Source organism: Apteryx rowi, unplaced genomic scaffold, assembly GCF_003343035.1.
Source record: "Apteryx rowi isolate R43461 unplaced genomic scaffold, aptRow1 scaffold_1020, whole genome shotgun sequence".
Taxonomy (NCBI): Eukaryota; Metazoa; Chordata; class Aves; order Apterygiformes; family Apterygidae; genus Apteryx; species Apteryx rowi.
The window spans coordinates 86,059-109,179 of NW_020447221.1; the positions used below are offsets into that span (position 1 = coordinate 86,059).

General features: G+C 52.3%; 2 protein-coding genes across 2 annotated transcripts in view; both read right to left on the reverse strand.

The window, feature by feature from the left end:
- Positions 1 to 1,262: 1,262 nt before the first annotated feature.
- Positions 1,263 to 11,199, reverse strand: CD79B (CD79b molecule). The gene is made up of 7 exons (XM_026065206.1): positions 11,115 to 11,199; positions 10,192 to 10,298; positions 7,061 to 7,102; positions 5,065 to 5,379; positions 4,316 to 4,434; positions 4,036 to 4,077; positions 1,263 to 3,679 (listed from the first exon to the last, which is right to left on the reverse strand). The coding sequence occupies exons 2-7, from the start codon at positions 10,256 to 10,258 to the stop codon at positions 3,581 to 3,583; spliced, it is 684 nt and encodes a 227-aa protein (XP_025920991.1). The 5' UTR covers positions 10,259 to 10,298; positions 11,115 to 11,199; the 3' UTR covers positions 1,263 to 3,580.
- Positions 11,200 to 13,763: 2,564 nt separating this feature from the next.
- Positions 13,764 to 23,121, reverse strand: part of SCN4A (sodium voltage-gated channel alpha subunit 4) — a 36,210-nt gene continuing 26,852 nt past the window's right edge. The window contains exons 20-25 of the mRNA XM_026065160.1: positions 22,641 to 22,919; positions 21,123 to 21,176; positions 19,466 to 19,603; positions 18,288 to 18,392; positions 17,273 to 17,543; positions 13,764 to 16,573 (exon numbers count right to left, since the gene is read on the reverse strand). Coding sequence (XP_025920945.1) covers positions 15,381 to 16,573; positions 17,273 to 17,543; positions 18,288 to 18,392; positions 19,466 to 19,603; positions 21,123 to 21,176; positions 22,641 to 22,919 — 2,040 coding nt within the window. The 3' untranslated portion in view covers positions 13,764 to 15,380. The remainder of the gene's footprint in view (positions 16,574 to 17,272; positions 17,544 to 18,287; positions 18,393 to 19,465; positions 19,604 to 21,122; positions 21,177 to 22,640; positions 22,920 to 23,121) is intronic.

Here is a 23,121-nt window from a genome sequence, read left to right on the forward strand (position 1 = left end):
GCTGGGGAGAGCGCGGTCTGTTCCGAGAAGCCCCTTGGTGTTTGCTTGCTGGAGACATGGTGGTGTCACAGCGTAAATGTCAGTCCCTAGAGAAGCGAGAACAGTGGGTCCTGCTGCTATCAGGTATCCAGTCACCCAATAGCCAGCAACATCTGGGGGTGTTTTTCTACTCCAGATCGTGTTTAAATATTATGTCAATACTGGTCAGAGATGAGCAGAGCAGCAGGCACCCCAGCCCAGCATAGGCTCTGCTCTCTGGTTAATGATGATGCTCCACCACTGCAGCTAGATTCATACAGCACCTCGCAGCTAAGTCCTTGCCCATCACTCAATGCCCTGGTGCCTGTCCAGTTCTGTTAGTAAAAGCATGGTGATAAACCATCACTTTTTATGTTGCAGTCAAGCACGGAGATGCCAGGAGGCTCCAGACTGYGTGGTGTCCCTGAAACCTGGTTTGTCCCTGCTTACATCACCTCTGGGCATTAAAAGAGGCAGAAGCTTTGCTTAGAAGGTAGCGTGTGACTGTGAAATTCTGCACTGGACGAAGACATGCCACTAACAGAATTACAGTTGCATAAGTATCTCCCAAACATCGATTTGGCCTTTTTCTAGCTTTCAAGTGCCCACTTTTGTGACCCAAAGTAGTGTCTCATAAAGCACCATTACACTCTGTCATTTCCTTTTCTCTTTTGAGAGAGAAAAAAAACCTGAATTCTCTTCAAGGTGGTCCCCCATCCACGTACCTTGCCTTGAGCATCACCAGAAGCATCAGAACAAGTGAAGCAGCCTTCCTTGCAGGCACATATACTCTCTGGGTCCTCCTGACCACCCAGCCTGGGGTGAGTGGGTGGGAGGGACCTTTCTAGCGCTGTGCTGGGCAAGTTGGAAGCTGCTGGGTGAGCTGGAGCTGCAGTGAATCCTGACCCGGGAGCCAGCTGCTGGCCCACAGCCCAGGCTGAGCAATTCGGTGGACAACGACGTGGTTGACCCAGGTTGTAGGCAGAAGTTAACCACCTCTGCTAGCTCACCGACTCCTGAGGTAAATACTCCTTTTCAGGTTGAACTGGTGGTTTTATTTACTGGAGCTAGAACTGCTCAGAGCATCCTCATGGTTCCACAGAGAGGAAAGGGACCAGCTCCATCAAACACACTTGGAAATGGTAGATCCAGGACCGCATCCCAGTGGGGCTTGAAAACAGCTGTCTGCCTAATCATCCTGCTGATGGTGGGGATACAAATCAGTTAACAATATAGAGCCTGGATTGTATGTACTGAAATATATTTATTTACATTAAATGCATTTTAAATACAAGCCTACATCAATATAAAATTACAACAAATCTTAACTCTAGCCTCACTCAAAACTAACTTAAGATTTTAAAATAAAACCCTAATAGTACAGAAATATTAATTTGTTTCTGGCATTTTAAAGGAAGCCAAGGCCCTGGGCTAGGTAGGTAGCTGAGCGACAGAGTGGAACTGGGGTTGCCGAAACTGCTTTTGACATCAGTGGCTTCCTCTCCAGGTGCAAACAGCAGATTCTCCTTATTTCATATTATTCAGTTAAGTCAGTTTAGTGAATTGTTTATACAAAATTGAGAAAGCAGTTGGGAATCGGGAAGGCCGGAAAAGTTKCCTTCCTCTTCCATTTCCTAAATGAAAACAAGGCATGGAGGGATGAGCTCTGCTAGTTCTAAAATCTTGGCAAACGTGGGAAACAGGAACAGCCAGTTCACTTCTCCCACTGTGAATACTTCTTTCTTTAATTAATCAATTTTATAAGTAAAACGTGTTTAAATAATATTTACATACATATGTATGTAACTAATTTAGGATAGTTTTATTTTACTAATAAAAAAAAAAAATCACCCTTAAAATGCTGTTTTTGTGCTATTTAGATTGAGTTCCAGTTTCCATTAAGGTGGCTACCAGTAAACAAGAACCATCCTGTTCCCTGCTGAAAAGCCCTGTTTGCGCCCTCACTTTTCTGCCGGCTGTTTCAGGAAGCGGAGCAGTCCTGTCTGCTTCTCCTTGGCGCCCCAAACGTAGATATAGCCCGGAGGCCCTGGGCTCTGCCGGGGCAGTGTTACCCATTGCTCTCAGAAAGCAGATAGTTTCAGCCACACAAGCCACACAGCTTTTCGAGTGGGCCAGGTAAATCAAGGAAAACTACACATTCGGGCCAGGATCCTTCCCACAACAAGGGACACATGCACGCAGTCCRAGCTGTTCACTCACAGCTGCTTGATGTCATGTCTAATTTATCCCCGGAGGTGACTTTTTTTTTTTCTCCTAGTCAATCCTGCAAGGCAGCAGTGGTGAAGTTTTTTATAGCAGGGCTCTCGTCCCCAAATGCATAGCCGTGGGACCCTGGAGCAGCTCCAKGCCCACTAAGCATGTTAATCTTTTGATCGTCTGTGCCCCTCAGGCAGGGAAGGCTGACACCACCATGTCCCTGCTGAGGGGCAGGGTGGTCCTTTCCCAGTGTATCCMAAACACATGCAGCTTCTCTTCCAGGGAGCTAATTGCTCTTATTGCTCCTTATTCCTGGTACCAGGGCCCAGGGAATCCCGCTGACACTGGCACCAGGGTTATGGGACACACCAGGACTGGACATGGCAGGATGGAGCTAGGACGCCTGGAGGAAGAAGGGCGTGAATTTACCTGTTATCTTTATTCGGACTTCAAAAAGCAGTTGGACATTTGTGTCCCACAGTTTATGTCCTTCCCATAGGTTCTGAGGTCACACGTGGCCCTTGCCAAGGGCGACCTCCTTGTGACACAGGACAGCTCTTGTCTGGAGAGGAGCAAGCCCTGCACAAGAACCTCCAGGCCAGAGCTCTCTCCCAGCCTTTGCTATCATCCTTGCACAGAAAAAGGCACTTCTGGAGGATCCTCCATCTAAGACAACCACCAGCTTGGCCTGCTGGACACATCTGTGACTTGACAGGTAGCTACTTCTCATAACACCCACCATGCCAACCCACAGGGTGCTGCTCACCTCGGCTCCTCTGCCAGGAGTGCAGGGGGCTGCAGTGGGGTCTTGCAGCTCAGGAGGGTCCATGCAGCACAAGGAGATATCATGCCTGGCCCTTGTGTCTCCTTCTTGGAGACATGGGGGCTGGAAGAGACCCACTGCCCACTCTGGTACACTTGTTGCATTAAACACACAGGAGCTCAGTGTGTTGATGTGAGGCTGGCTGAGGTTTTGGGGCTGTTTGCTACTGGGGGACAACAGTTGGCTACTAATTTCTACATATACATTAGGGATTAAGCAGCGGGGCAGTAAAAGCAACACCTGGGGCAGGACAGTCTTAGTGGGCATGGTCTGGACGTGGCGGTGGACGTGGCAAAGCAAGCACCAAAGGGCAGCAGGGCTCAAGCTCTGTGCAAGGCTACCAGAGACGGCGTGCTGCGCGCCGGTGACTCAGTCCATGATCCCAGCTTGGGATCGAGGCACCTGTGACCACCTGTGACAGCAGGAGCTGGGGTCCTGTCCCCTCGGGGGCCAGCAGGTTGACGGCAGGCACAGTGGGGAGTGGTGCCATGGGTGCCTGCGTGGTGGTGGGTGCAGGGCTCTTCACTCCTCGCCTGGATGCTCCCCGACTGTCCATTTGGCCTTCACATCCCGAAAAGGAGTAATGTCCTCGTAGGTGGCCATCTGTTCCACTTCCAGGCCCTGTGGCAAGAGGAATGAGGCTGAGAAACATGATGGGGAGCGTGGCACCGGCTGCAGCACATCCCTCCCTCCCATACCCATGAGCAGAGACCTATCTCCAGACGATCCCCCTGGAGATCAGGGCAGTCTCTGAGAGGGGAAAAGATGGAGACAGAAGGCTGCAAGTGCTTAGAGCTTGGCTTGCTTTTATGAGAAGCTCTTCAAGGCTGATGTGCAACAGACACTTGGGAGGAAGATGCCCTGGTACACCCTGCAAAGACTTGTGGTACCTAGCAGACACCCACAAGGACACAATAGGCTATTTCAACAATCAAGCCGATATAACAGAGGTATTTCTATAATTAATTCAGTATTACCTCGTAGGTGTGGTCCTCCTCAGGGCTGTCCTTGCCTTCACCCTGCAGAAAGGAGAGTCACAGGCTGGGTGTCACCATCACCCACATAACTGCTGGTGCAGGTTATGTCACGGGGCACAGGGGACCCCGTGCAATGTACCAAAAAAACAATCCCTCCCCATCCCCATCCCTAGTGGTGTCCTCACTGCCTTGGCCAAGTACCARGCTTGTGGGGGACCGCTATGAAGAAGGCAGTGGCAAAGCTGGGGACATCYCCACTGCTGGAGATACTGTCACTCACTTTATCTAGGAAGAGAAGCATGGGGACGCTGATGAAGATGACCAGCAGGATGGACTGGATGATGATGATAGCGTCTTTCAGGGTGTTCCTGCTCTGGACCTGCTGGATGTTGCTGTGACCTAGAAGCACAGGGAGAAGTCCTGAGTCCCATCTTAGTTCCAGGCTCCCGGGGAAAGGGGATGAGCTCACCATGGCAAAAATCCCAAGTCCCATCTTAGTTCCAGGCTCCTGGGGAAAGGGGACAAGCTTGCCATGGCCATGGGTTCATGCCAGGGCAGATGTGTTGGCAGAGCTGGGGGGAGCTTGGCAACATGTCCTCACCCTCAGGAGAGACCTGAGAATTGCAGAAACCTGCTGGGACTGGCATCAGGGACTAGCTCCAGAATGAGATGTCCTGGGCAGGACACATCATTGACCAGGACAAGCAGAATGTCTTTTTTCAAGGAAATGCAGTCCCTGGGATGTGTTTATGTGGCACAGATGAGCCATGGCAAATCAGAGGGGTTATCCAGCTGCTTGCTTGGCTGGCAGTGTGCAAAGAAGTGACTGCGGTGCCATGGGGCATCCAAACTTGTATCCAAAGGGATCTCACAGGCATTGGGGAGAGGTAGATGCACAAGGGCATGACATGGGGCTCATACGGAGGGGGAAAAGTGAGAGGTGCATGTGGAGAAAGAGCATCTCCTGGGGTGTGCGGGGGTTGGAGAATGTGCGGAGGYGAGCGGGGCATATGGGGTGCTCTCACTCACTCATGACTCTGAGCTCGGTCCCGCATGTGTGTGTCTGCTTCTTCTCCTCCGTGAGGTTTTTACTGTCGCACACGTAGATGCCGTTGTCCTCATAGGTGATCCTGAAGATGGTGAAGTTGATGAAGGTATCCTTCCGCTCTATGCTGAAGCGGGAGGTGCTGTCATCCAGCTCATAGAGGTTGTCGKTGCCCTCCACCATTTTGTACCACTGCATGTGCTGAGGCTCGGAGGTGTAGCAGATGAAGTGGACGGGCATGTTCCTCTTGGCCGCCACGTAGCGCGGGTGCTGGTGGGACTTGGGGCATGCCAGGCCTGCTGGGGGAGAAGGGTGCTCACAGCCTGCTCCCCACCCGAGCACAGCCTTCCCTGGGGCACCCCTCCACCAACGCCACCTGGGAAGAGAAGAAATTGCTCTTCTCTTGCAATTAATACCAGTGAACACTGGGCTGGGCRCGTGAGTGTGGGGTCCTGGCACCCCAGGGAGGACATGGCTCCACCAGGGAAATGGAGAAAGCACAGCTCCCGTGAGACATCCCCAGCATCCCCTAGGTCAAGAGCTTTCCATTTTAATGGATTATGCTTCTTTGGAGCGTTTGGCTTTGTTTTGATGAAGCAGCAGCATTTGCAGTGGCTATCAGAGACTTTTTGTGAAAATATTCCTTTAGCAGAAACTCCAATTTACTGTAGAAATGGCTTCCCTGGGATATTTTTTGCCTGCTCCCACTCCTGCCTATGTACAACTAGTAGCTGCCCTCCTAAAGTCATAAAGAAACGTATTAATTTGCTATTTACTCAGGATCCCTTCACAGGTGATGTCTTGGTTTTCAGACACACTTCTATGGCCTTTAATAGTCACTTACACATGCTCAAAATTGTTAGTTGCCTTTATACATTCATCATAATTGGGGCTTTCCTCTAAAATACAACTTAATTCCAGCTGTTAATTTAGCTGCCAGACTTGATTTTCTTGCATTATTTTTGGTTTCCRTAATTAAAACATGAGTGATAAAATGGATCTGTTCTATATGGTTGAAATCAGCAGCCGTAAGCAGCTTACTGCTTTGTGCAAAAGCCTCTGCTAATAGCTCTCCTGCCACCTTGTAGTACATGAACCAGGGCCCAGAGCCCAAGCATTTAAAAGCATTAGAGGCAAAACCCCATGGAGTTCAGTTTATCTTGTTAGTCCCAGCTTAGGTCCAAAAGTGCCGCCTGTCATGGAGTTATGGGAGCTGACATGCACTAAGAAGCCTTTGCAAGGACAGACCCATGTCTTCAGCTGGCTTTTCTCCTCATCACTAGCACGTTTTTTGTATTGTGTTGTATTTGGTATTTTTGCTGCATTTTGTGCTTTTGCCTGTAATTTGCTCCCAGAGCTGAACTTGGGTTGCAGAATTCATGATTAAYGCCCTGAAGATGGGAATGGCACAAACTGTGTGTGCATGAATCGATTGCCTGGTCCTGAGCCGTGCTACATGCTCTGCAAACATGAAGGAAAACTACTTGGGTTCTTGGGAAAGCCAAAACTGATCCCGCTTTGCCGAAGGAGAGCTAGACGCAAGGCTGGGGAAATGCCGCGGAGGAGATCACAGCCTGGGATTCCCTCCAACACTGTCAAGCACAATTTTAAAGGTTTGCCCAGTTAACACAGTGCTTGGGGTAAATGCTCTGTCAACAATTTTAGAATGAAGTAGGTGGAAGAATTAGGCATGTGGTTTATGGTCAGGGCCATGACTCAGTCAGACAAGGCATCATGGCTCCTGGTGGTCCCCGTGTAACATGTCTGAGCGGAGGTGGGATTGGAGAAGTCTTTGAGTTCCTGCTGGTCCCACGGCTCGGCACATCCAAGTTTTGTGAGATGCRGGGAAAGGGCTGTGGTGATGGGGATGTCTCTAGCTCTGCAGGGGACCAGTGCCTTTGTGGCGCAGCCAGCGGGGATGGGAAGGGGCCCTGGGGCCATGCATAGGGAAGAGCCTGAGGGGCCCGAGATGTTACTCACTTGTATCGCTCCCGGTGCTGTTCCYGGCTGCTGAGATCCCACCTGCAAGACGAGAAAAGGGGCTTGAAATAGCAGTCACGAGCTCATGTAGGATGAGCTTGTGTAGGATGTCCCACGTGGGACGGTGTGCACTGCGGGCCCTTTGCACCCAACACAGGCTCTGAACACAGGCTCTACCTCTACCAAACCCAGCACAACTCAGGGGCAACTTCAAAACCCCCAGCCAAACCCACAGCACTGTCAGGACTCTTCCATCCTTCCTCACCCTCATCCTCCATCCAGCTGCGGGGGGTTGGGGGCCTCTGTCCCTTGTTCCCCAAAGCWCGGGAGGCCACAACTCAATGGCTTGGCTGCCTCCTCTTGCTAGGACAAGCCAAACCCCATCTCYGAGAGACCAGACTATTTTGGGTGCTGACCCAGGAGAAGCAAGTCTCCGTGTCTCACGTGTGATGGACAGTGCTGGGGCAGCATGGCATGGGGTTGACTGCTGTGTCTGGAAGGAGCAAGGTCGAACCTTTCTGGGGAGCATCCCAACCCGAGCCACCACTCAGAGGAGAGGGCCTACCAGCAAGGACACAGCACAGTGTGATTTGGGTACAAACCCTTCTATTTCCATCCTGTCTCCTGAATTTTTTCTAACTGAACAGGGCTGCTTTCTGGTTGATGTTYCAATGAAACCTTGCAGAAAGGGTCTAGGCAGACCCTGGGGCTCCATCACAAGATCACTGAATATTTCCTGGGTCAGAGAGGAGGATGAGGTATGAAACTCTCTGTAGTTTGGTGACTTGGACATTTCCCCCTCTGAATGAGGACATGGACGGCCAGTTCCTGCACACATTGCTGTTGCACGGAAAAAAGACTTCAGCATCCTCTGGAGCAGGAGTCCTAGGGCCCCACTTGCAAGTGCATGCTCTAACTGCTCAGCTAGAGAGCCACCCACAAGCTCTCCACGTGAATATTTAATTGCTGTGCAATGGGGTTGATACAAAACTGGGCTGACTTATCACGTGGGCGGCAGCAGCAGGTTTGAACCCCCCAGGAAGAGGCAGTACCCTAACTGCAGTCTTCCATGGGGAAAGGGAGCGAGATCTCAGCCCATCTGGGCCCACCTGGAGGTCACCTGCCCCTTTTAGACGCAAGCCAGGCCTCTTTATTTACGCTCTCCATTTTCTCATCTGAATCAACCAGAAACACTTTCCCTGCTGGGGCTTCCCTGGGATTTAGGTCACTTGATGGCCAGGAGGGCTTTTAGCCTCGGGGACCATGGGGGCCCCACAGGGCAAGGGCTGGGAGCACACATGGGGCTTGGACCTGCGGCGCAGTGCAGGAACCGGGGCGAGCACCGGGAGCCCCCGGCTCACCGGCCCCTGCGTGAGACCCCCTGCCCGCAGCTCCTGTGCCCTGTGGTTTAGGTGCCTCGTTTCCTCCCGCTGCAGCTGGGCCGGAAGAACCAGCTCTGTTTACTGCATCGCTTCAGTGCCCAGCTCCGTCCGTTTAATGAACGTCAGCTAAACCCCACCGTGGGGAACTCTGGCGCGGAGGTGGGGGCTTGCACCACATCCCAGCGTGTTCGGGCTGCTGCAAAAGTCCCCCAGAAGAAGCTGCTGTTCAGTTGCCAAGCCCAAGCTTTGCTCAGAGCCCTGCGACCCTGGTGCAGATCTCCCTACCCCAAAGAGCAGCCCGCAGGGATGTCCTGGCTCAGCCATGGGCTCCCCTCGCTGCCCCAGAGCCTCYCCCAGGACTGGGCTGCTYTGCTTTCCAGGCCCTGCCCATCTCCAACATCTACCTCTCTGCAGACAAACTCTCCCCTCCTTGAAATAAAGCTGGAGAGATGCGCATTTTTTCTGAGAGGAAGAGATGCACCTCATCCYGGTGCAGGGCTAGCGTGGATCAGAGCATGGCAGGATTTGCCCTCTGAGTTTTGCTGGTGTTTCTAAACGAACAGCTAGGCTGGTTTCTCACCTGGCAGCCCCCCCATAGCCAAACTTTCCTTTACAACCGCAACAGCTAGACGCTGGCTGGCAGCAGATGGACTGAGCCTGGCCTCCCTCGAAGCCACCAGCGGAGGCTGCAGAGGTGCGTGTGGCACTGCGAGAGCTGTGATATAACCCCGTGAGCCAGCGGATCCGGTGAGCCAGGACCTCAAATCAGTGCATGTTCGGGTGGCCGCCAAACAGAAATGCTTTAAAGGTTCCCCTGCGTGCGCAGAAGTCCCTGCCCCGAGGAGGAGGAGAAGCAAAGGGACAGGAGCTGGGGCGCGGGTTTAAACCGCTGCTTCTCCACGGGGCGGCACAGGGAACCGGCGCTTTGCCTCTATAACTGGCCTTGGGCAGCTTCGTTAGCTCCAGGACGAGCTCCCCTCGCGGTTCAGGCCCAGCTGCCCGGTGGGCGTACTAACGTCACCGCCGTCCCGTCTCAGCCGACGAGCCGGGCTGGAGCAGCTGCTGCTCAGGGCGCTCAGCTGCCCTGCTTCAGTGCTCCCCAAACACCCCAAAAGCCTCTTTGCTCGCATGTCTCTGCAGCTCCTGAGCGCTGAACCCTGATGAGCAAAGGGACGCGGTTCAGCCACGGCCCCAGCGATGTGCCGGCCCCAGCCAGCTCCATCTCGCGCCCGTCCTTGGGCCTCAGAGAGCAATAAACGGTAAAATCCTTTTTCCTCCCACCTGCATCCACAGCCGTGAAGGCCCCACACCATTTGGGTACCGGGGTCTCCAGCTCCCAYGCTGGCCAGCCCGCCGTGACCAGTCCAGCACGCAGCTCTGCCGAGAGGTCTCCCATGCTGTCCGGGTGAGACTGCTGCATCCCGTGACACTTTCCACCTCCCTCGCGCCAACGGGAAACAACACGGCGTGCTCCCCTAAACCCGAGCCACGCTTCGAGCCCAGCCCATATGGGCCACCCCCGGCTCACCGTGCTCTGCTGAGCCCGAGGCTTATTTTGTGCAAAAAGCAGGACTGAGAGYGGGGATTGCAAAGCTTGGAAATAATTCATTTAAAGCCAGCCCTGAATGAAGTCTCCTGTTGCACTAAACCAGGCCCAGACACACTCTAGCTGATCCCCTTGGTGCATGTTCCCTTGCTTTTGCAGCTCTTAGACCSTTCCTTAATGCAAAGCCCAGATCTGATGCCTACCTGTGACCAGGGCCATCATCCAGAGGTTCGCCTGGAGCACCCACAGCCTCTTGAAAACACCAGCCATATTTCACTGCAAACAGCAGGGAAACATCCAGTCCCAAGTTCTGCAAAACACAGCGGCCTCCCTGACCAGCCTGGCCTCCACGACTAAAAATGGCAAAGCTGCTGCTCTGCAAGACAGCCCCTTTCCTGCTCATGTAAATCGGGCTCGGCGGGGACTTTCCCTGGGGCCCGGTTTTGAATGCAGCGCAGACGCTGGGGTGGGCCGAGCTTGCGCCTGCCGCTGCCCCGGGGCTTGGCAGCGGCGCGCAAAGATGCCCGGCCTCGTGTCTCCGGGCTCCGCTCGTCATGGCAGCGTTGCCTGACGAAGGTTGCTGCAGGTGAGCACGGTTTATGCCTGCGACTCGGAGACAAGCCGGGTTGTTAAACCCTCAGCGATGCAGAGGCCGCTGCCCCCGCCGCGCTAGAGGGGGCCACCGAGGACAGGGCAGTGCCAGGGGACCCGGGTGCTACTTCTGGCATTGCCACCTCCCAGTGTGGGGCGGAGAATGGTGGTCACCCCCCAGCAAGGCAGGACTGGACCCAGGGCTCCCGTGGGGCAGCTGTTGCAGGTGATGAGAAATGCTCGGCTGCTTGGCCAGCGAACAGGGGTTGACGCTGGCCCGGTTGTAAGAGCCCAAGCTGTGCGTGAAGCACAGCAAGAGAGGAGCATGGTTTGGGTAGGGAGAGGGAATGTGGGGCAGGATTTTGCCTGCTCTTTGCTCACYGTGGGCTGCAGCAGAGCTTGGTGCCCCACCTTGCGTCCCGTGCTACAGCTCACCGTGTCTTGGAGTGTCCCAGCAGCTGTCAGTCCAGGGAAGGSTCTTGCTGGGTGAAAACCAGACAAGATGAGAGATGGTCAAAATGCAAGTCTTACCTACCTGGATGCCAGCTGTGCCTGGTCCTTCTGCACATGCCGTTTTGCTGTCACGGAGACCTTTCTCCTTGAGTCCTTTGGACACGGCCACTGTCTGCGGAAGTACGAAGCGGCATCCAGAGTCGCGCTCTGTCCCCTTCCACTCTGGCACAAAAATATGGTTTCTCTTCATGCCATGCCACAGCACGCCTCCCCCTGCACTTCACAGCCTGTTTGAGAGCACTGAACTGTAACTCCATGTGAAAAAACACCTTTGGGTACTTTTGCCAGCCACGATGGTCCCCAGAGCCCAGGTTTCTTTGCTTGGGGCCTCCCCAAATCTTCAACCTTCCGCAGACTTTTTTTTTGCAGTCTCTGAGCACCCGGTGGCTGTGGTGCAAGTCTCACCTTGTCTGAAAGGGGATGTGAAGCAAGAAGGACCCGAAATAGAGGTTCCCAGAGCAAAAGTGAGCTCAGGAGAGAAAGAGCGGAGATGGGAGAGGAGGCTCTTCCCAGTGGAGCAGATGTCTGTATTTACGTGCAGCCAGCTTGCGTCCCCGTTTTGGGCAGATCGTGCTGTGCAAGGTGCCGTACATTGGCACAACACTGTGAGCATGGACAGCCACGGAGTGTAGCTACGTGGCAGTCAAGAGGTGTAACCACAGCCTGGAGATGGATCCCTGTGCATGCTCTGGGCACTGCCCTACTAGCAATGAAGTTGGCCATTGCCAGACAGTGAAGATAGCTTGGACATGGGCCTCCTCTGCCCGCTGGGGCTGCACTGCTGAGTCCCTGATGCCAGCACCTCCGACCTTGCTGAGAAAAAGCCAGCGTGGGCTGTCCGTGTCTCCAACACAGCCTGGTGCAGCTTGGCCATGGTCTCTCAGCAAGGCTGAAGTGATGCGGGATGCCCAGGAGGGATTTTATGAACCCCTGGGGCTGGATTCAACTTCACCTGAGATGGGCAAGACAGAGATTGCTGTCTGCTGCCCTGCAGGTATCTTCGTAGCCTGCACTGGAAGGCCAGCCTGATGGGGTCCCTCAACGTCTTGTGGCTCTCCTGCTGACCCTCTGATGATCTAGCTCAGAAATAACAAGCCATGAACCAGCAAAGGGCTGGAGATACCCTGGAAAGCCCTGTGGAGCAAAACCGGGAGCGTGGCACACACTAAAGATGGTTTGCAGTGACAGTGGACAAATCTATCCCACTCTGCCTGCCAGCTCCTCGGCACCTTCTAATGGGCACAGATCCCATTTAGGAGGTCTGGCAAGAAGGTCCCATTTTCCCCTCGGAGGCCTCTGTGCAAGCCCAGCTCTTACCCAGCAGCAGGGAGTATTTGGGAGACACAGTCTCGTGGGGAGGGTTCAGTGGGTAGCATCCCCATGTCCCCTCATCGCTTCCCTTGGGGTTATTGCTGGGGCCACATCGCTGCCCAGCCCCAGCCTGCAGCACCCGGTAGCTCCCCGCTCATGCGGCACAGTAGCCCAGCTGCATTCAGGTGGGGAGAGACGGCCTCTTGGAGATGGAGCAGCCAGCTGCCAGGCAGCTGTGTCCTTTGCCAGCCCATCCCTATTCATCATGGCTTGGGTTTCATYGCTGTCCTTTCCGCAGTTGCAGGAGGACGCAGGGTCATGCCACCTCCTTCCCCCAGTACATTGCTGCTCCGAAGCAGCGATACTCTCAACTTGAATTACATGAAGCCCCGGCACATGCTGTTCCAGGGAGAGAGAAAACAGCAGCAGGGCCCTGCTGTGGTCCTCTGGGATGCAGGTGGGTGCTGGAGGTGGCTCTGGCCTCCCTTTGACACAGAAACGTCCTTCGTTCACTGCTGCCTTGTCCTTCCAGCACCGAAGGGCTCCTGTGYGGCCGGTGGGACCCAGCCCTCTCCTCCTTGGCTGAACCTACCCCAGCATCTCCTGCAGCCTGTGGAGACATCGGGGCTCCTTGCTGCAGGTCGGCGGGAGACCCCGAGGAGCCTGCAGACCCCATAGGAGTCATACACCAGCAGCACAGAGGCTCCAGGGTCTGGTGGGATTGGAGGTGCTGGGGGGAGGTTTCAGCCTGGGGTCTCTCCTGCAGGATGGGCCCCGATCAGGGCTATCCCAGCCTCTCCCTGACTTTGAAGATCTGCTGTGGGTCCTGCTGAGGATGGCAGGTTTCCAGGCAAGGCAGCTCGCAGGGAGTCCCCTGCTCTGGCCTCCAGCAAAGGGAAGGGGCCTTTAGCAGGGGGGCAAGTACTTTCCCKCAGGCTTGGCCTTCCCAGGGGTAGTGAAAATGTTTCTTCCTCTAACACACACCAACACATTTGGTAATGTAATAATAGATCATTTACAGTCATTTATTTTAAGAAATGTACAAAGAAAAATGGCTTTAGCTCAAATGAAATCTGCTCTTTGGCATTTTTCCACCACTGACAACACGTATGTACAAGCAGCATCAATTGTTAACCACAGTCCAGGCTGGAAACTGCTGTGCCATGGATGCTTCCCATGTAAACACAGTTTAAAGCATCACGTCACATAGTAAATAGCTCAGGCTCCTATTCCAGGGAGCATCACCCTACGCACATCAAAACGAAAGCACAACACAGCGTTACATCATGAGCAGAACGACCTTGCTGCCTGGCCGAAAGCATACGGACGCAAGCAAGCTTAGCACTGCTCCTGGCCAACGTGAACATGGGAYGTCCGTAACGGCTTGGAGCCAAAATCTGCCCAAGAAAAAAAAAAGACAGACCCTGTGTCTTCAGGAAGTAGCCCTTGTTTTAACCGGAAAAAGTTCTAAAAGTTCTTTGGATCATGGTTTTTTTGATCTCAATTATTTTTCCCTTTTAAAGATGACAGTCCAGAAATGAAATTTTTGTCTGAACTCTGGGCCATCCCCCTGTTTTCCCRATTTACTTTCCTTTTGGCCACCCATATAAATGGTGGCTAAAACCCTTCCCCCTGGGCACACTCTTCTCTGCCTGGACGTTTCCCGGCAAGGGTCTGCCCGCAGCTGGCCAGCCCCAAGCCGCTGGGCTTTGCCCATGGCCCTAGTTCTGCAGACACCCCGGCACATGCCACCACACACAACAACTTCTCCAGAGCCACACGCACCCTCACCACCGCTGCACTCCCGCATGTGCCAGGCATGCCAAAAACCAAAGGTGCTCCGGCTCAGACCAGACTTTACAAGGCGACGTGACCTCGGACAACACCACACTGAGCAAGGCAACATATGGAGCAAGACACACGGCTCAGTACAACCCCCCTCCTTGGGAGCCTTCATTGCTTTGGGCAAGGATCCCGACTCTTGGTGGCAGGTGGGATTTAAGGGTACCTGTTGAAGCAGCTTGCTACGAAATGTTGTTTAAAGACCTGCTCCAATCCCCAGGGATGCATCTTGTTAACTAACAGTAACCAAGAGTGCTTCAGCGGGAGATTTCCACTTGTTGTGGGGCTCAAAGAAATGCTAGAGGCGGTTTTGTTACAGGGACTGGGAATTCTTGGAGGATGTTCTCCAAACGCTATTTTTGTCCATTGCTTTCCTGCCATATAATCTAGATGAAACAGGAAAACAGAAAAGAAGCATGAATATAAATACAGCTTACATCTGTACTGTAGAGACCTGAATGGTTTATGATTGCAATGTGTATTCAGAGACCTTAAAACTGATATTCAACCCTGAGAACATATCTGCAGACGCTTTGTTTTGGCTATGCAAACAAATCTTTAAGACATAATTGCACTTTCTCTGTATATAACAAAAATCCTTAAAGCTTATTCAAATATTCAAAGAAAAGTGCTTCTTTAAGACATTGGAGATTTTTGTTCACAAAACCTTGTCATTTCTGTAATTATTCTTAATATTATCTCATTTGGCTCATCTTTCACTGGCTACCTGGATGCACTCTGGAAGAATAATATGCAAAAAATTTTCTTAATTGTGAAATAATATTAATAAATAATTACTTTAAATAAAAGGACAGTCATTCATTAATGTCTGAAAAATATAGTTACCATGACTAGATCATTTCAAAACTAAAATATTTCTCTTTCACCAGCAATAGAGAGATTTCACATTTAAATCTCATAAGAAAAATATTAAATTCTTCACAAGTGCAGTGAACTATAAAAAACAGGATCATTAAGAGATCCTGCTTCAAAAGTTAAGGTGTATGCTTGAAATATCTGAAATCAGCTCAATATCTAAGATCTACTGATCTGGATACGGAAGAGTTCTCGAAGGAGAGATACAAATGGAGTCTTTTCAGGCTTTGTGATGACAAGAGATGGAAAACGCTTTCTGTTATACCAACGACTCTTTCACAACACGTTCCTCCTCCCGTTTCTTTGCTTCACCAGGAGCATGTTGAGTCTCTGAGCTTGGAACAGATGCAAGACTAAAGGCAGGGGCTGTCTCTGCATCTGTCCCACTGTTCCCATACATCTCGTTCATTTTGGTTGCAATCAGACCTTCTTTCTCGGGCGCTTCCTCTTTCAGGGCATCCTCATCTTTACTGTTCCTGTACATGTAGGAGGCCTGCTTCACTGAGCGCTTCAGGAGGTACCTCCGGAAAGCTCTTTGGATTTTTGTGGCACACACTTCTTCGTGTTTCCTTTTCAGAGTGGTAGTGATGGGTTCATAGGAAACCTTCGAAGGATTTGCAGCCATAAACTTCTCCTCCATGGTGTCCTTCAAGGCATCCATCTCTCCTGAGTCTCCCAGCACTTCCTTAGTCAGGGCAAAGAGGATATCCAGACAGTGGATTTTGTCCCCAGCAACCATTGGTAGATCCATGGTGATTAGTTTGATCTTGTTTGGCTTGGGAATTTTGAGTGGCTCCTGTAAGGTGTCTACAAAGTCAGACAAGGTGCTGTACTCAATGAACTGGGTGGCATCTGGGTCAAACTTCTCCCAAGTTTCATAGAACATTTCAAAATCGTCTTCACAGAGGGGCTCGCTGCTTTCCTCTGTGGCCACGTTGAAGTTCTCCAGGATGATGGCAATATACATGTTCACCACGATAAGAAAGGAAATGATGATGTAGCTGCAGAAAAAGAAGATGCCAATGGAGGGATTGCCACAGTTCCCTTTTATCGAACTGCCAGGGTTTTCCAGGTCTGGGTCACAGTCGGGGGGGCCACTGTTCAGGATCGGGCTGAGGAGACCATCCCATCCAGCTGATGTGGTGATCTGGAACAGGCAGATGATGCTGTTCCCGAAAGTTTCAAAGTTGAAGATGTCGTCAATCCCTGCCTCCTTCTTTACATAGGCAAAGTTGGACATCCCAAAGATGGAGTAGATGAACATCACAAGGAAAAGCAAGAGGCCAATGTTGAACAGTGCAGGCAGGGACATCATCAGAGCAAACAAAAGAGTCCGGATGCCTTTCGCCCCTCGAATCAGCCGGAGGACACGGCCAATCCTTGCCAGCCTGATGACCCTGAAGAGGGTGGGTGATACAAAATATTTCTCTATGATGTCTGAGAGGACGATACCTGTGAAAGTATTAATAAGTGGTGAGTTTGCCTTGCTCTGTAGCTGACAAAGGCAGGCAAGGTGGGGCTGTTCCCTGTCTCTGAGCACCATTGGTGCCAAACATCAAAGTGAAGAGAGAGGTGAAGAAATGGTGCTGAGCAAACCCCAGGGCTCCCTATGTCCTGCACTGGGATGTTAGGACCAGACTGCCACCTCCATGGGGTTGCAGAGTGTTTGCTAGTCAGCAGTTCACAGGAAGAAGGATTGATTTGGCCATCTATTACACCAGGAGAGCACTGCCCTGTCTGCCAGTGGATACGGTGGGGATGAGGCTACCCTGAACAGCACACAGCTCTCCTTGCTCCTTCAGTGGTGAAAGGAATATATCCAAAAATGTCGCTGAGCAGAGACCCAAAGGTTAAATGTCGGCTGCTCTGCTTCAGCAGCACAGCCCGGCAACAYGGGAGATGAGGGGAGCCCCATGCCCAGGGGAAGTGGGACATGTCCCCAGCCCCTCAATCCTGCCCTAGTGTCATGGGGTAGCCTCACATCCATCTTGTCCTGGGGGTCCTGTCAGCGTGGCCCTGCTCAGAGGGTGCATTTAAGGGGGTGGTGGGAGATGGCTTGGTCACAGCGGATCARCCAGACTGTTTCTACTCTGTTAGCCGGTGGGGCCCCTGAGGAAGGGAAACTGGGCTGGTGGAGCCAGCAGGTCTTACCTACAATGGAGAGAATGACCACCACAAAGTCAAAGATGTTCCAGCCGATAGTGAAGTAGTAGTAGCGCAAAGCAAACATTTTCAGCACACACTCCCCAGTGAAGATGACAATGAAGACCAGGTTAACCTTGTAGAGGATATCTGTTTTGAGTTGACTTTGATCATCTGTTTCGACCATCATGGTCACCATGTTAAGACAAATCAGGATCATGATGGTTATGTCAAACACTTGCTTGGTAACAAAGTCAAACACCATCCCTTGAAATTTGTTCTGTCATAAGGTGATGTTGGAGAACCAGGTAGGTGAGGTGGGAACATGTGACAGACACACAAAACAAAGACACATGGAAAGAGAAGAAGGAACCACGTTTAAAAGAGTGCAGGAAATGTCAGGGTTGTGGCGAGGGCACAGGTCTCACAGACCCAGGCACTATGAGTCCTGGCTACGGGAGGAGGATGCCCAGCATGGAGCCCAGCTGGTTCAGGTGCTGTAACAACATAGCCAAGAGACATGGGCTCAAGGTCCATTTGCTTTCTAAGTATATTCACAGCTCAGGGCAAAAATAAATGCATAGGAAAAGGCCTCATTTGAGCTGGGCTATCAAAATCAAGCCCAAGTCACAATTGCGTATGCATTAGCTGGAACAGTTTCCCTTCTAGGAGTGTTGAAAGCTGTCATTTCCCTGAGTCTAACTCCCTGTGAGAGAGGAGGTGAGAGCTGAGCTAGGAGAAAATCTTGTACACCAGTCCTTGCAAAAGAGACACCCCCACTTGCCGCTGGCTAGTGGACCCAGGGCTGAAGAACAGACCCAAAGGAGTTTGCCTGATGCACTGGCCTCTTCTGAAGCCCCAGCTCTTAGCAAGGTTCTATCTGAAGAGCAGAGATGGGAAGCCAGGATTTGGCTTCTCGCACAGGCAAATGCTCTTCCCTTGACCCTTCTCACGGGCCTTGGGACAGCTGGTAGCTTAAAGTGCTCCCTCCCTGCAGCACTCAAGGGTGATTAACCCGACATACCGAGGGCCTGGGGATGGGCTTCTGGGGTTTTTTGGAGCCGAGCTTCTTCATGGCATTATAATATTTCTTCTGCTCTTCTGTCATGAAGATGTCTTTCCCTCCAAAGTATAAAAGGAATTGCCACTGTTAGTCTTGGGAACTCACCCTTTCCTACCAAGCATCTCCAGCCATGCTACTACCAAGCTTGTTAGCAGTGCAGATTTAGTGAAGACTCCTTCCTCCCCACTTGCCCTTTTCTGCCTTCCTCCCCCTGGCTCGCAGCACCCCGCGGGTGCTAACTCCAGCACTGCACAGTGGTTTCCTCCTGCACAGGTGAGATGCAGCCTCCTGGCCCCATGGCAATGCCTGCTGACTATCTGTGGCATCCCATGTCCTGCATAGGGTTTGCCCCAGCTCCTTGCTTGTCTGCACCATAAGGTCCCACCCTGGCTCCCACTGGGAGTGAGGCAGCACCTCAGTGGGATTTAGAGCTTGCTCTGCTCAAAGATTTTTTCACTCACGGTTACCCATTGTCCACCCACTTCCCCCTCCAGCAATCAAGAGATATTAATCCTGTGCTGCTCACTTAAGAGCAGAAGATCAGTCTCTTCCCAATGCATGGAAAAATCATGAGAAAGGCCCGAGGGGGTATGGGAAAAAAAGAAAATAAAGCTCTCCTCTGGGAGCATCCTGGGGGTGGCAAGTGACTTCAAGCCCTCAATGAGCATGGAGCCAGCTGGTCAGCCTGCTCCCACACTGTGCATCTCCACAGACCCTGACTCTGCCCATGGGACTTTCCCAGGGTACTTTGGCAGAAAGCAGCAGCATGGACAAACAGCCACGACTGCTGTGGCACAGACAAGAGAAAACAGAGCCCCTCTCGCTTCCACCCCTACACACATGCTGTTCCTCTGCCTTTGTAAGAGAAAGCCTCTATAACAGCCAGGACACAAGCCCTGTGTGCTATTTGTCCAGCTGCCCTGACTTGTTCACCCTGCGGGAAACCACATAACTTATCAATGCCAACAATTCAGGGTGCATGTTGCAGAGGGACCCTGGGGTCTGTCTGAACCCAGACAGCATGGCCTTGAACCTTCTCATCCCATGACCTCATCCTTGCGAGCTGCATCCCTCTGTCCCGGACCAGCGCCCTGGAAGGCAGCAGGAGCTGTGGGAGCCAGGACCCAGGAAATACTTATCTTTTTTTTCTGCTGATTGAAGTTGTCGATGATGACACCAATGAAGAGGTTCAAAGTGAAGAAAGCACCGAAGATGATGAAGATGACGAAGTAGATGTACATGTAGAGGTTGATCTCATACACTGGCTGCTCTTCAATCTGACCAAGCAAGATGGGAAACAGGAGACAAGAACATGAGATCATCCCTCTCTGAGAATCGTGTTCCCAAGCCCCTGGAYGAGGGTCAACAGGTCTGGACAGAGCTGGGAGGTGGGTGCCCCAAATGCTTTGGCAAGTGCTGTGTGGGCTGAGCAGTCCCCGGGGAGCAGGGAGCAGCCACAGCAAGGGCCATCTGTGGGACACCAGCTAGGGCAAGGGGATAAGGATGCCCTGACCCCCTGTTTCCAAAGCATGTGCTGTGGGGAAAGAAAAGATGCTCTTGGCAAGGCTGAAATACAGCCAAGAGAAGAAGAAAAATGGTTTAATACATACAGTGCTACCACACACGGGTAGCACAGCCTAGCAGCCTCAGAAAACACTCATCTCAAGGGATTTAGTTCTGCCCCATATTTGAATTAAGACATCTCAAGGTGTCACACTTGGCTTCCTTTATCTTGAGGGAAACTCTTGGCAGAGGAGGGGAGATTTTGTCCCAGAGCAGCTTTCTCCCATGTGCTAGTGGAGGCTGGAGCCTAAGATGTTTTCACAAGGAGCTGGAAACGGCTCCTCCGCTCTCAGCAGAGCGCTGACAGCTGCAGCTGGGGCGAGCAGAGCTGCTGTTTCTAAAGCTAAAAAAAGGCCATGAAAACAATACGTTCAGGCCTACGTGTGCGCGCGGCTGACGCCTCCGAGCCGGACATGGGCAAATTTGCTTTGTTTTGTCAGCAAGCGCTGGGACATTCTTCCTGCTGAATTGGCTCGTGTCAGTGCGTGCGCACATGCAGGCTGGCTCTGGGAACACATCGCGGCAGGGATCACATTAGAAACAGCCTCYGGATGAGACTCCTCCAAACACCTTCCCTTCTCCCCCCCCGCCACCCCCTTCTCCCTAGAACATCCTACTGAAAGCCACTTTGCTGCTTAGGGCAAGCCAGGCACTTTCTCCTGGCCAGGATAAACTCTCCGAGTGGAAAGGGTGCATGGAAGGCATCATCCGCAGCAAGGCAAAGGGCAAGCCCTCGGGTGCGGAGATGCAGAGGCAGAGTGGGGATTTTGGGCCATAAAGCTGAAGCCAAGAGGAGCAGGGTTAGCCTGAGCTGGAGCCCTGGTGCGGTGGGAGCCAGGTGTCAGGGAGGGGGGTGCCGCTGGGATGATGGCCAAGGGTGACAGTGACATGGGTGGCAGGAGGCCCCCAAAGAGACGCAGCGGACTGCCCTTTTWGAGGCTTTGCAGCTCAGTGGGTGGAACATATTGGGGACTGCTCCTCCTTTCCCCACTCTTTGGCCCATGACCTAGTCAAAGCTCCGGGCTGACCATGGGTGGGATGCAGGCAGCCCCACGGCACCAGTGGGCAGAGTGAGAGGGGATGCTCTGGATGAGGGGTCCGTAACCAGACCGAGCTGAACCTGCACTGAGCTGCTCCTCAGCCCCAGGCCTCCGCTCACAGACTGCTGGGGGAACCGAGTCAGAGGAGTGACAGTCGGTGCCGGTTGCAAGTGATTCCTATTTATCCCCTCACCTCACGTGAGTCCACAGCTGCATACATGATGTCCATCCAGCCTTTGAAGGTCGCCTGCAGGGACAGCAGAGAAGAAGAGTCAGTATGAAGCACTCGGGGCTGTGGAGGACGTTGGGTGCGTGTCAGGGGCTTGGTGCTGCCGGTGGTTTAGCTCTGAGCACACCTGCTGAGCCTGGCCTTACTGCTGCACTGTGGGCAGCCTCCCCATGCAAAGGATGCTGTACATGGGTGCAAGAGAGACCATGAGTTGAATCTGCAAGAAAAACGTCCTGATATAGAAATACTGAGGCTTTACACATGTGCACACACATTCACATGAGTGTATACACGTGCTCCATTCTGTGATTGACATTACCAGTCATTTGCAGAAATGCCAGTGCAAAACAGGCTGGGAAAAGAACAAATAGACTTTTTATTCCCCCAAACAAGGTGCATTTTCTTAACAGCAGAGCTGGACCAGGAGACAATTGCCTCCCTCCCACTCACTAGACCTGTGCCACCTCTGCGCAGCACTGACTTCTTTATTGCTGCCTCTGTTATTTGATGGGTCCTGATCCCGGTGGGGAGGGGGGCACATTACATCTGTTACAGGTTCTTGTGGCTGATTTGTTAAACAAAAGGCTTGAACATCTTGTTTCCTGAATCTGATGGAACAACAAAGCTGAAGAGGAAGCTGAATTTATAGCTGGTTAATCACTTCAAGTCATGCTCGGATTCTGCAACAACCACCAGTTCCCGTGGATCTGAAGGGACTAACCCCAGCCCAGCCAATAACAGGACCCACACCTATATTTTTATTAAAATTGCGGTGAGCAGTTCCCCTTCTGCTTGCCTTGCTCAGCTGTGGGGGGTTCACTGGAAGCGCTGCCTGGCTGCATTCACCCACTGCACTGCAACRGACACACACACCTCTTTTTTTCCAGTCATCATCTTCCCTATGCAAAACTTTTGCAGCCTACTACTATATCACACCCAACTTTTCAAACAGGGGGGTGGGAAGAGATGGGAAGCAAAAAACCTACCTCCCTGCAGGAAATCTGTTATGTTGCAAAATAGGAATGGGAGAGTCTGGATTTTAGGAAGCTGAGAGACATAGGGCAGCTGAGAGGCCTTTCATGGCTCTAACTCCCCTGTTTACGGCATATTCCTTTTTCAAATAGTGGCACTTTAAACTTCTTCCCTTTCCTATCAACTCTTCTGCTCTTTCCTGAGTCCTGTGCTGTGCAGAAGACTGTTAACACAGCTACAGGCTTGGAGCTGCCTATATTCATCTGCAGCAGTTCCCTGGTAATGTTTACCCTTTCCATCTCATCTTCTACCCTGTCTCTTTCCTCCTCAACTCTCCAGGGCCTTTATCAGTCTGTGCTAAATACCAGTTTGGTGTCAAGAGGCAGCCCAGCCCAGCGGACCCACTCTGGATATTGGGGGAGCATCTTGCCTTAGCCCTGATGGCTATTCATGCTGCCGTGGTAGGAGGATGCGTTACTTGGAGGGATGGCAGCTGCTTTCTGTACGTACCACCTGTAGCAAGGACAGATATCCCAAGCCAACATTGTCGAAGTTGACCTTGACGTTGACCCATCTGACCTCGTTGGTGTAGAGGAGGGCAATGCAGTCACTTTTGTTGTTCACCACATCGATGTCGAAGAGCTCRCCTGTGGTGACGTTAATGCATCGGTAGTACTTCCCTGCAAAGAGGTTCACCCCCATGATGCTGAATATCAGCCAAAAGATGAGGCAGACGAGCAGGACATTCATGATGGAGGGGATGGCGCCCAGCAAGGCGTTCACCACCACCTGCAAGGAGAGAAAAGATYGAGGAGGGCTACCATGGAGGATGAGGCTAGGGAACCAGGCTAGCATGTGAGAGCACACCAGGGTGGACACTCACATCCCACTGCCCCAATCTTATCCACCCATGCAGCACCAAGTGGGCTCAAACTGGGCTAAGGGTATTTTGGTGTCAATCCCACTGGTCTGGAGGCCGATGAAACCCAGC